Source organism: Trachymyrmex septentrionalis, unplaced genomic scaffold (assembly GCF_001594115.1).
Source record: "Trachymyrmex septentrionalis isolate Tsep2-gDNA-1 unplaced genomic scaffold, Tsep1.0 scaffold17, whole genome shotgun sequence".
In the NCBI taxonomy this organism is placed as follows: domain Eukaryota; kingdom Metazoa; phylum Arthropoda; class Insecta; order Hymenoptera; family Formicidae; genus Trachymyrmex; species Trachymyrmex septentrionalis.
Window position 1 is genome coordinate 1,088,752 of NW_017304864.1, and position 13,296 is coordinate 1,102,047.

General features: G+C 39.4%; 1 protein-coding gene across 1 annotated transcript in view; it reads left to right on the forward strand.

The window, feature by feature from the left end:
• The first annotated feature begins 1,727 nt into the window (after positions 1-1,727).
• The window catches only part of LOC108746433 (insulin-like growth factor-binding protein complex acid labile subunit), a 238,114-nt gene continuing 226,545 nt past the window's right edge, over positions 1,728-13,296 (forward strand). Inside the window, exon 1 of the mRNA XM_018483209.1 lies at positions 1,728-2,256. Coding sequence (XP_018338711.1) covers positions 2,149-2,256 — 108 coding nt within the window. The 5' untranslated portion in view covers positions 1,728-2,148. The remainder of the gene's footprint in view (positions 2,257-13,296) is intronic.

Here is a 13,296-nt window from a genome sequence, read left to right on the forward strand (position 1 = left end):
GGGTAATACTGTGCGTGGTATTAATCAACGGTTCCCCGCTCGGATGATTAGCACGTCGAGGTAATATCTCATTCGGCACTCCTGATATTCGCGCGCACGTCAGTTCGACCGATTATCAAAACAAAAGGGTTCCTTACTCACGAAAAGAGCGGAGCGAAGTTCGTTCCGACGCTTAACGTTTCGACCGCGTCGCGATTACACTCGCAATCAGAAAATATTCTGTTGCTAAAAAGCGAATACTCGATTTACTTTCCATACCTTCGGATTCGTCGAATCTGTTTGCGAATGCAGGTAAATGCGAGACGAATGTACGACCGAGTCCGAAACTGATCTATCTGACGTTAGTCGCGAAAGAAAAGTGTCATGAAGCAATCGCATGAAGATCGCTTTACATAAAAAGCGCGGGTCGCGCTTGTTGCGTCAGCCAATCCCGAAGCGAATTTTCAAATTGACGCATCGGGTTGGTTGAGCGCGTCTCGCGTTCCCGCGTCTTACATAGATCGGATTTAACGCGCGATCGTTGCGCATTTGTTTCTCGCGAGTTTCGAGCGGCGGACGAATTGTTCGGTACAGTGAAGAATGTCGCGAATTTACGCGTGATGTGTCTACTTGTGCATACCCGTTTCAATACAAATAGACGTTTGAAAACTGTCCAACTGTTAACTACGCGATCATTCTTGAAGATAAATAGGCCGTCGGACGGCCTATCTCGAAATAAGAACGAACTGTAAATACCGCCGATAATTCGTTGGTGATCGAAGACGCCATGACGGCCTACATCGGATAACGCGGAGTGAAAAACGCGGTGAGTGAAATTCGATCGTTTCGCACGTTTCGTATTCGCATTTTATCAAAACGCTCGTTATCGAATCAGCGAAATGCGCGAAATTAGTCGCGTTATCAGCGTCGTGCGCGAACGGGTCGCGTCGGGAGATGAGATCGAGATTATAAGTAAGTCAACTTGTTCTCGGAAACGTGGTACGACTTCGCTCCCCAGTCTCTCATACACGAGGAGAGCTGTGTGAAACCGCGTATACCTCTCCCTTCCTCCTTTCCCCTTCAAAATAGCTCGATCCGTGCGGCCCTGGGACCACGACACCGCCTATCGCGTGAGAGGCACAGTACATACGTCGCCTTTGTGTATATATCGCGCGGTCTCACTCGCACCTGCGCTGCGCCGCTCCCTCCATCTCGCTCGTGCTCCGACACACTCACACATATGCACGCATACTCTCTCTCTCTCACACACACACACACACTCTCTCTCTTTCTCCCCACCAGCCGGCTGCCGTAACGCCGCGAGCCGTTGACTCGGCGTAGTACCATCGGTGTCGCGACGCGGCGCTCTCAGTCGTGTTCCTGCCGTGGCGCCATCACGTCGCTCAGTCGAGTCTGTGTTCCGTGCGGCGCGGATCGGATCTACAGTTCGCTCTTCGCGGCTCATCGCGTCACTTCAAGTAGCTGAACGGCGCCTTTCCGTCTTTTACGTGTATCGTGTGCGGATGTATGTACCAGAGCGGCGTGTTCCTTCCGATCGTGAGATCTGACTCGCGTACTCGCGCGAATCGACTCGCCTCACGCGAGCGTGCCGGACAGCGGAGTGTAGAGAGTAGAAGAGAAACAGTGACGCCCCGCCGAAAGTGCTCCGAAATTTCCTCCGCGAATCTTGATCGTCCCGCGGGTAGACGACGTGGTGTAAATTCGTATATAGTGTATACGGCGCGCGCGGCCAACTCGAAGCGGACGAGCGCGCGACACATGAGGAGGAGGCGAACTCGCGGCGCGAGTTCGGACGAAGAGGAGCAGCAGCCAGCGGCCACCAGTATAAATCTCCTACGGGGAATGCAGCTTCGGGATCGTCGTCTGCGGCCGCGGACGGCCGCTACGCTCCGAGAGACATGACGCGATGATCGTCGAGGCACCTGGTGCATCCGCCCTGATCGCCGCACCACCACGCCGCCGACGCCGCCGTCGCCGCCGTTCGCGTCCTCTCCTCTCTCTCTCTCTTTCTCTCTTTTCTCTCTATCTCTCTCTCTCTTGTTCTCTCGCGGCCCGTGTGTGTATCGTGCACCGCCCGTAGCACCGGCCCCCGCAGAGTGTCACGGATAAGTTTCTCGTCGTGAAAACGCGCCAGCCAAAACGAGAATCATGGGTGATGTGCACGGGCTTCTTCTAGTTAGTGACCTCGGCCAGGAGGATACCGCCTGGGAGGACGTCGGGACATCGGCAGCCGTCGACATTGCCACGCTCCGCGGGGTGAGTCTCTCGTTCTCTTTTTATCGCAACTGTTTTTTTTTAAATAATTAATTACGATAATTCCATCTGGATGGTCTTGTCGACGCGTCGCAATTATGAACGAGCAGATGCGTTTCTGCCCCGCGTGAGGAATTCGAAGGACGCGCCCTTTCGCGCGAACGTTTCTTTTGTTTTTGTTTCATATAGACGTCAGACAGATGGTCTCGCGCGAAATGTTTACGTTGCAATCCGACACTTTTTACGCAGAACTCTCGTTAACACGAGAATTACACGCTCTTTTCCTATTCATTCGAGAGCGAATGTGGATCGTTATTTTATGCGATTACTCTCTTTTCTCTTTCGTAACATTTGATTTTATAGTAAGAAATTTCTGTGGAGATACGCGTATCGTACAGCGCGTGTATCTCTATTTTGAATAAAATCTCTCAAGGAACGTTTCTTTATAACGTTTGGTTTTATATTAGGAAATTTCTTCCAAGAGAAATATATCGTACGTGCGTATGTATCTTTATTTGGAATGAAAGAAATAATATAACAAATTACTTTGTAGGAATAATGTATCAAATTATTACTCGTCAATATGATTTCGAGAGAGGATTCGATGAAAAGAGATGGCAACGATAATATCATTAATGACAATGATATACAGTGGATTTATTTATTACTTACGCAGTACTCTATATTAATTCATTTGAGTTTCGAATATTATTGATCGCCTACAACGAATTCAACGTTTTCTGTAAACAATTAAATACGAAAAGCTAATGACAATTATCACGGTGATAACATTAGTAAATTGAATGTTTTCCATTTCTTCCTTGCGCAATGTTTTTATTCCAATTGGATGTATAACAACAACATTATTTAATTATTTTACCTGATTAACCTAATATAGAAGTCGTTTGTGAACGTAATATATATAATGTTAGCTGTTTAAGAAAAGGTAGATATATTTAGTTTGGTGATTCTATTTATACTTGTGTTTCTTGATGATTAGAGATTCTCTCTCCAAGATGTTCAAAATAACAAAAAAAATTCCATTTTGCGTTCCTTCTGCGCACAATGGAAGAAATTCCTGTTTTCTTTTGGCCTAAGACGCTGCGCACTATGGAAATTTCCTATTAGGAATAGGAATAAATATTAAATGTTAGAGGAATTAAAATGTTAGAAACAGAGATTGAATATACATACACTGAGAAAAAAATGTAAATTTTAATAAACTTTTACTCAAAATGATAGTTGAATGACATTAATGGTTCTTACACTAAATAATATATGTTAACATTTTGTTATATATATATATGTACACATTTATTAATAATATATGTGTTTATAAATATATGTTTACATTTAATAAATATTCAGCTAGTACTATTGAAATAATTTATTGTATTTTCTCTCAGTATATTATATTGTATATTATATCTCTCTAGATACATTAAGTGTCTGTGTATTATATTTAATCTCTACACACAAAAAATATCATTCTGTTGATAAAAAAAATTCTCAGTTTCTTTTCTTCAAGTAATCTTTAACAGTTATCTTTAACAAAGAGAATGTCTTTTGACAAATATAATATTAAATTATATTTATAATATATAATATTAAAATATAATAAAAATAAAAATAAATTATTATATACAAAATGAGAATTAATTTTCTTTGGAAAATATTAAAAAATTGATCGAAGAAACGATTCTATATATCATAAAGCAATCGAATTTAAGGATTTAGAATATATTTCGAATAAAGGTAACAATATTCAAATTTCTGAGATGACAAATTAAAAAAATATAAACAAATGACAAATGAGCACTTAGAAATTGGCACGGTGAATGGTACGTAATTAGCTTCAAAAAAATTTTATCTTACATAATAAAATTAAATAAATTAAATTATACATATTTCGACTAGTATTCTAGCCTTCTTCGGCAGATAGAGACACTAACAACAATCTATATAGTTGTAGTTGAACATCTGTTAAAGCTTTTTTAAAGCTAATTACCGTTCACTGTGCCAATTCTCGTTTGTTATTTGTTCACATTTTTTGAAATTTGAATATTGTTTGAAATTTAATACTTGTGACGAACTTATGATAGAATAGATTAGTAGATACATGAACTTTTGAAATATTTGAAACACGTATCATTATCTACTTTACGTATAGTATGTATTTTTCTGTGTGTATTAGTATTTTTTTATTTCTGTAATGTTTATACGTATATTTATTCTCTAATATTATATGTATATTTAATATTTATACCTGTTTTTAATGTTTTTTCCGTTGTGTGTGGGTTCTTATTATGATGAGAGAAAAGTTTTGTTTGTTTGATTAACTGGAGAATTAACGCTTAAACTTGCAAATCAATGTCCTTGTCGTACTGAAGCACTTTGCGAATAACGCAAGAAATCTGATGATGACAATTACAATTATATTTCGAAGTAACGTTTTTTTCTTTAATGAATACGAGACTGCAAGTTTTTTGTATCGAGATGACTGCATCGGCACTTGACTTAAGAATCTTTGTTATCTATAGTAAATGCAATCGATGAAGTGCCTGCATGAATGAATAAAGCGATAAAGAGTTGCAATAAGTAAAAGTAATTATTATTGTTATTATCAGACCACTTAATATTTCAAAATTTAATATTTATGTTGTATTACATTTTCTTGTTATTGCAATCGTAATTGATTTCGATAGTCGCGCAAATACTGTTAAAAATAAAATGTTAATTTTAACAAACAAAAATAATTAAATTAATTAAAAGACTTTCAATCTTAAAAACGCAATAAACGTAGCATTGGAAGCAAGCTAATGAGAATCAGCCCAGATATGCGAGTGCAAAATTTTTCTATCGAAAATAATTACTCAAACGATTTGTATGATGCCTCCTTTTTATTATATTTGAACGTTTCGACTTGGAGTCCTCCTCAGCGATATTAAAAAAAAGGAAGCCACCCATCCATTGGGAGCAAGTCATTCACAGATTGACAAAACTGATGTTAATTTTAACATTTTTACATGTCTCGGAAAGTCCACCATACTTCTTGATGTTAAAATTGACATTTTATTTGGAACACAGTGTGTAGAAAATTAATTATTTGATAGTTACGTGTGTGTCGAAACTATTTTAATTACATTCAACAAATCGGACCTCATCCTACATGAATCCAGACGTTCTAGATGAAACAGATTAGGAGTACGTGCGCGCTAATCTTAACACGGATATGTGTTGCTCCATGCCATTAGTATTCTCGTGTTTAATTTCTATTTAAAGTTTCATGCTCAAAGTTTCGAGATTGTAGCAACTACGTCATGTAGTAATAATGCATACTGACGCAGAAGCATACGCACACAACCCCGCCGACATTCGCATCGCGCGCCCGTTAATGCGAATACGAAAGTCCCGAAGTTCCGTTCTCGAGGAGTTTAAAACTATGCGTACTTACATTGTTGGACTTTAAAGCGGCTGGGCGTGAAAAAGCCGCGCAAAGATTAGACGATGAATAAACGGCCGGTTAAATGCCCGATATGAAATTCACGAGCGGACGGAGGAGATCGGTACTTGGCTCGTCGCTGCTAATACCGTTTTACGGGATTTAAGCTCGAGGTATCAAGAAGACCGGGGGCCCCGCGTTGGTGACGAAATTAATTGCTAATGCGTTATATAAGGTGTATTAGGTGGGGTGCGCACCTTGAAAGCGCTCCGTGCAACATTACCGATATCGTAAACTAAAATCTTGCGAAGACGCTTCTATCTCCCTGGGAGGTTTTTTTTTTTTTTTTTGCATCACGCCTGCTATCGTATTCCGATGCATAATACATAAACTCCCGTTGACCGTGGAACATACTAATCCTCGTAATCCTCACTCGATGCATGCTTTGCATCCGGACGAGTTTGCGATTTAGTGCGTGTCGCATGATGCGCGCATTGCATTTTTTATGAATGCGCTACACTTGCTTCTCCTTCTCGAAATAGCGATTCTCGGATTAACGCATCGGAAGCACAGTGCATTCCGTTTATTCGATCAATCGCGCAACTGCCTCGTACATACCGTGCACCATAAAATCCTTTCTGCATCCTGCAACCTAATAATAAACGCTGTGTCTCTGTCTCTGTCTCTCTCTCTCTCTCTCTTTCACTTCACTCCGATCGCTGTGTATAACTCGTTGCAAGCTTGGAAATGATATCACGAGCAGAGTCAAAGAAAAAGAACGATGGCAGCGATACGAAGAACGACGGAGAGGAGCTATTGTAGATTGTTGTTCTTTTCCTACCTTTTTCAACTCGATTCTCGTCTCGTTCTCCCTCTCTATCTTGAATTTCCCTCTTTCTTCCTCCTAAACGTTACTTATTATTTAAAATGTTACAATAACTTATTGACTGGCTTCTCTCGTTAATTTCATTTGTTGTTCAATAATGCTTTTCACTAATAATTTCTTTACATTATTGCTTTTAATCGTTAATACATTCATGTATTTGTTACAATTTTTTTAATTATTATCTTATACCGATATCCGTTTTCGATAAGTTCCTTGCATTATTCCACACAATTTTATATTCACCGTTCTGTATCGCATTTTGTCGATTTAGGTCTTTTCACCAGCAATGTAAACGTATTCGCCTTTCTTGTTGAATCAATACTATCACACAAAAGGAAATTCTATATATAGACCCATCCGCCAGTAAGTTATCTGTTGGTGAAACCGGGCATTAGGAGACGCAGAGAGTCCCGAGAGAATGTAATAAACGATTTTCACTCTTCTTTACCCTCTGTCTCTTAGGTATATGGTTTTGGTGACGGAGCAGAATGAATTGATCCGTCCAAGTTTGTACGATTGAAACCTGCGTGTCTCGCACGTTTAGATTATTACACTCGGCGACGAGGCTTCCGCTGTTGAATCACGTACGGGTGAAGGATTAAAACGGCTTAAGCGCACACACCGTGCTCGTCGCCGTGGTGTCAAAGACGTCGACGCTGCGTACGCGAGAGAGTGAGAGAAAGAGAGCGGTACGCGTTTATACGGGGGAACGAAGAAGTGACGGGAAATGATAAACGCGGTCCGTGGACGCGTAGGATTTTGCGTGCGTTTAGTTTTTCTGTAGCGGTGACGCGTCGAAAAATTGCTTTGCACGTTTGCGTTTGTCAAAAACAATGTTCGCGAGCGAATCTAACAAGGTTTTGCAATCAAATGCCTGTGCCATGTGATCCTTGTTTCTAGCTAAAAATTCTGCGTCCGATATTATAGTAAACAAATACAATTTTTGATAAATATTTTCGTTTAATTGTGCTTTGTGTAGATGATACATTTAAATTTTTAAATACAGACACTGAGGAAAATTTTGATAAAAGATGAACGAACCGAAAGATTCTGATTGTATCAATCTCGGTTATCTCAACTAGAATTATAATAGGTTTCAAAAGAAAAAAATTCTGATTTGAAATACTTTTAAATGTCAAAAGAACAATGGTAACCCAATTTCTTGAATTAAAAATAATATTTTGTTAACTTTAACTTTCACGTGTGCTAAAATGTAAATCGATCCATTTATGTGGCTGGTTTCAAAGTAAACAACGTTCATATTAACGTATACACACACATATATATATATATATATATATATATATATATATATTGTAAATAATAAACTAGATCTGATTCCAATTTAATAGATATATTTTATGAATTAAATATTGTTATTCTTGAATTTCTACATTTTCTTTGTTTCTATTTTATTTTAATGGACTAAATTAACGACATGTCGAGTAGAAGCAGCAATTTGCGATCTATATAGAAATAATTAAAAATAACTCAAATTGGATATAATTTGAGTTAATTGGATATAATTTGACATTATGAATGTAACAGTGCAGCAGACTGTATTTTAGATACATGTATACGGAGAAGATGCGTCGGACTATTGTAGCATGTATGTATCATGCATAATTCGCGATGTTCAACGTGATTGTGAAGTAAACGCCGTGGGCGTTAAGAACGACGAGTATGGTAATGTATTTGTTACGACATTCGTTACGTGCACGTTTTCCGTATTAACACGCCGAATTAATGGATGCCTCGAGGCTTTGAAAAAGCCCGTAACAATTTCCGAGATCCGAGATTGTGCAGCATCGCGCAAAGTAGTAACATCTCAAACGCCCGAAGTTATTCGAGGTTTACGACTGCATTTTCAAATTACCGCGGCCCATTTCCCTTCTAATTTCCGCGAGCTTGTTTCTTAGCTGCACATTATAATTATTGTAGAGCGGCGCACGCTTGCACGCCAGGCGTTTCCGAAGTTTATCGCCGCGGCTTGGAGGCGGTACGTTTAATATGCCAGCCGAGTTCCTCCACCGAGAGAGAGTTCCCTGTTCATTTCTACGATCGTCAAAAATTCGTCCGACCGTGAAGGAGCTGTCTGTTCCACGCGAGTTTCCGACTGCCGCAACTTAATTATTAATACAGATGACACTCTTCTATATATAATTCCGTAACAATCGCAGACTGGCCTTCGCGCGGCATAAATATTTATCGCCTCATTAACATATCATCGATTCTCGAGAGAATTCCCTTGTAGCTGTGAATCCCGGCGTCGCTAAAAGTCCTGTCGATAAAAACGATTAATCATTACCTTCGTGTAAAAACGGGGCATCATCGGCGGCATAAAATATTCGCTGATTTGAAAGAAAAATGATTTATGCATAGTTAGCTAATAATTTAATCCAACCGACTCTCCGATTTTCCAATATCTAATTTGGATACGTTATTCATATTTGTATTGATTGCTTCCGTTCAATGCTTATGCATTGAATGAACAATGTGAACGTTGTATATATTTTGGAGCAGCGCAAAATGTAAAAAGTATGAAATGTAATTTGGCGAGATTTTCAAAAATTCGCGATTGGAATATGTCTGGGAGCGCATTGGAATGTCTGAGAAACAGGGGATAAATCCTCGGCAACTGTCAGATGCGAATTAAAGATTGGATATCGCGACGCTGCCACCGCCATTGCCGTTTCTTCGGACAAAAGTGGATGGGAATCTGAGTTACGTTAACTCGGTGATAAACGTAGGTGCGTGGGTGTGCTGTCTGTCTGTCTGTCTGTCTGTCTGTCTGTTTGTGTGTGTGTGTGTGTGTGTGTGTGTGTGTGTGTGTGTAAATAAATCCCGGTCGCGAGATAACGCCGTAGGGGATATCTCGTATCCTCGTTCGTTCGGATGCGACTTTACGTTCCGAGATAAACCACCAACGGCGGGCCGTAGCGCGTATTAGGCCCGGAGACTTTTCTTATCTAGCTTCTAGTTTCTACGACTAGACGCGACTAGAAGACTCTAACCGTGAATGTGTTGAGCACAAATTGGAACTAATTTCTTTGCCTTTGTGTTGGCGTTTTCGCAATAATTTAATTAACGCAAGAGCAAAGTAGCGAAGCAGGGAGGGGTTGATATCACGCAGTCGCGCGAAATGGAAAATTACACCTGAATTAGGTTCCTATGCGGGGCGAAATAGCGGGCCATTATATGAATTAACGTATCCAGTGGCACCCTGCGTGGCGTCGCGACGCATGGGGGACGCATATGCACCCCGCGCATATGTCGCTCTTAAACCCTCGTACGTAAAAGGACCGATATTTCATCCGACACGTGGTGTTTTCGTGATCGTCCCGGCTAGATCCGCCACGTAGCTGAAATAAAAGCTTTGACGGTTCTAATATATTCTCCGAGTATATATGCTCTGTCGTATATTTCTGCATTCCTAAGCCACACTAAACCGTCAGTGCGGCGATGTAAAAAGACGTTTTAAAATTGAAAAACGGCAGCGTTGAATTATACTCTTCTGTCTCGAGTATGTGTACCTTTTATACTTTGATAACCGTTCAACATTTACACGATTACGAATTATGATTGTTAAACAGAATTGGATATAGTTACGTTATTAAAGATTCAAGTGTTAAACCGCTAAAGGAATTATGCGGAAACAGTTAAATTATGTTAAATGTAAGTAGTTATGTACGTAGAAATAACAAATAGATACTCGAAATCCTGTTCATACAAACGCACAGCATCGTTTATTAATTTTGATATATGATCATTGCTAAAGTGATCGATTTTATATAGAGAACGCAATCTAGACGCGTACCTCTATTCTTGGTCAATTCCCATCAAACGATTCCGCTTTTTCCTTTTATTGAAGTAAGACCGCTTCAGAAGCGAGCGATCGAGAATTTTCCGCAAAGACCGACGCGCGATTAATTTCGCTCTTCGAAGCTCCGTTGAAGAAAACTCGAGGTTTTCTGTCACGCGCTGGCGTACGGTAAATGGATGAAAATAGCCGGGTCGGGAATACTCTCTCGGTATCCAGTGGCACTGGCATCAGCGTGGCGTAAGACAACGCTTACCTACCTACGTTTTATACGTGCCTCCAAGTACTCGACGAGGACACGTTGGACCGGTACTACCGCTTTCTCTCTTTCTCTCTCTCTCTCTCTCTTCATCTTGCTCTCTTATAACTCGTCCTCTCTCTCTATACTCTCTGCCCTCTCTTTCTCTTCTTCACCGTCTCTCTTTATGCCTCCGTTCATTTCATCTCCCTCCTCGAAGTATGCTATGCTCGAGCTCGAGCGCATCTCACAATGCAACCGAACCGGTACGATAATTATTATCGTGGTGCAGCGAGCAAGCGACTCCATCCGATACATGATACAGATCGGTACGTGAGTTTGCAATACTTGCACACGCAGTATGCAGCGTGGTGTGTAACATATATATGCATACATATATATATAGATCACGGTGGAAATGTCAAGAACGCAAATTCAAGAGTATACGATAGTTTGGAACCGTGCGTTCTCAATTCTAATTTTCAGGGAGCGATCCGTTAAGTATGTGTACTACATGGTCTTTGAGAGGGCAACTCTTTTGGCTTTGCGTAATTCGAGCTTTGTGGGGAGACACTTTGTGAACGACACAAAGAAGAGTCTTGTCGATAAGACACAAGGAGAGAGAAAAATGTTTATTACTGTTTTATGCCAAGCCAGAAGAGGTAAATAAGATAAGAAAGAGAAAGAGAGAGAAGAGAAAAATATGTTTATTGTGACCTTAGGATGAGATTTCTAAAAACCTTGAGCACTAAGCAACTAATTTATTTCAAGACGAAAGAAAATAACAGTAATAAGTCATTTTGCATTATGTAATCAAGTTTTATTGTTATATGAAGGGAAAGCAACAGAGGTTGGTAAGCAATAATGAATTGGCGCAATCAAGAAGTTAATATTTTACTTGATACTTTGAGACGATGCTGTCATTAGTCAAGAATTATTTAGTATATAAATATATATATAAATGTGATATAAAAATATGAATTTTAAGTTTAAACATTTATGTGCTTATATATTCTTCATCTTTAATAATAATTTCTAATATAAGTATTTTCTAATTGCAAATAATACTTTAGTAATCTTTAGCAATATAATATATTATATTATAGAATAGGGACTTAAAAAATTGAACTATGCATGAGAAGGGAAAAATTGGTTGTCCATTTCTTGAAAATAATTTTAACAGCCATTTCGAATTGTTCCAACTTTGTCCTACATTGTTTGAAAATTCTTTTAATGGAATTATACAGAAAAATGAGAAAATCTTTGTCAGAGAACCGAACTTGGCATGATCGCGATGAGATGCTTCTCGAGCGACTTTCTCGGAAAAGCGTGGATTGTGTCAACGTGTATCTTTTATTCATGAATCTTTTTTTTTTCTTCGGCGTACCGTTAGAATTATGTGTTACGAATGTATTGGTGAAGTTCTCTTAGCGAAAATATATCTTACCACAGTATTATAAGTTTCGTCCAGCTCGGCAACTTTTAATGATAGTTTTATTTCGCGCGTTTCCTATCGCCACAGTGCGACTACGAAGTTTACTATTAAGAGAGCTGGCATGAAATCTGATGTCGTATATGGAGTTAGAGTACATCGAGAGTACATAAACTGTCATGCTTGGAGTTTATATGACTATGTTTACACGGACACTCTTAATCGAGTTTAGTAACATCCGTAGTTGTGAAACTGACCAATCGTAGCTATTTCTCTAAAGAATGGAACGACTGTGATTGGCCAGTTTTTAATAAATGTAGTCTATTGTATTAACAGCATATTCGTCGATGAATTTGAAATCAAATCAATTTCAAGTGAATTTTATTTTGACACACAGTTTATTCTGCATTTAATTATTTTGTACAATTGGTAATTGTTTTGCATCAGACTCAAGAAAAAAAATCGACTTCAAATTCATATATCGTCAACAGGTAGTACAATACAATTTAAATGCAGTGTATGAACACAAGTTTTCGTTAACGATTTACTGTGAGCGACGCAATTTTTTACGCTAACGATCAAACCAGACGGACATTACAAATTTTTATATCGACGTTATTAGAGTTCATCAATATCCGATCCATGCACCACCAGCACCTTTCTACGAGAGAAGTTATTTCCCTCCATTTCTATATCGGTTTCCTTCTGCGCCTCGTCGGGTTGAGAGCCCGCGGCCGAGGCAAGAAGGAGCGGTTGAAAAATTTGAATGGCTGAACTCCTGGAGCTCATAAATCTAGAACAATTCCACAGTAAAGAGAGAAAGGGAATCAGAGAGAGAGAGAGAGAGAGTGAAGTGGGGGAGGCATTTCTTCTCATATTCCTTTTTCGCTTTATCGGGCCGCTCTGCCGTCGCGCTTCGCCGATTTAAGTACGGTTTTGTCGCCGGTTGGTCGTGCGTTTTCCAATTCGTAAATCGTTTATTTATTAACGCAACTTACATCGATAATCGATAGTGTACCGCGTGTGGCCGTTATAATGCGATCACTGCGTAATTACGCTGCAGGGACTGTAAAGCATCAAACTATGTGAAGTATTGATCATAACGTATTTCGGAATGTGTCTGTAGCGGATATATTCCATATAAATCGCATGACGTGGTGTATGTCGCAAAGTTACGATACACAGACAATGTTCAATATATATATATATATATATATATATATAT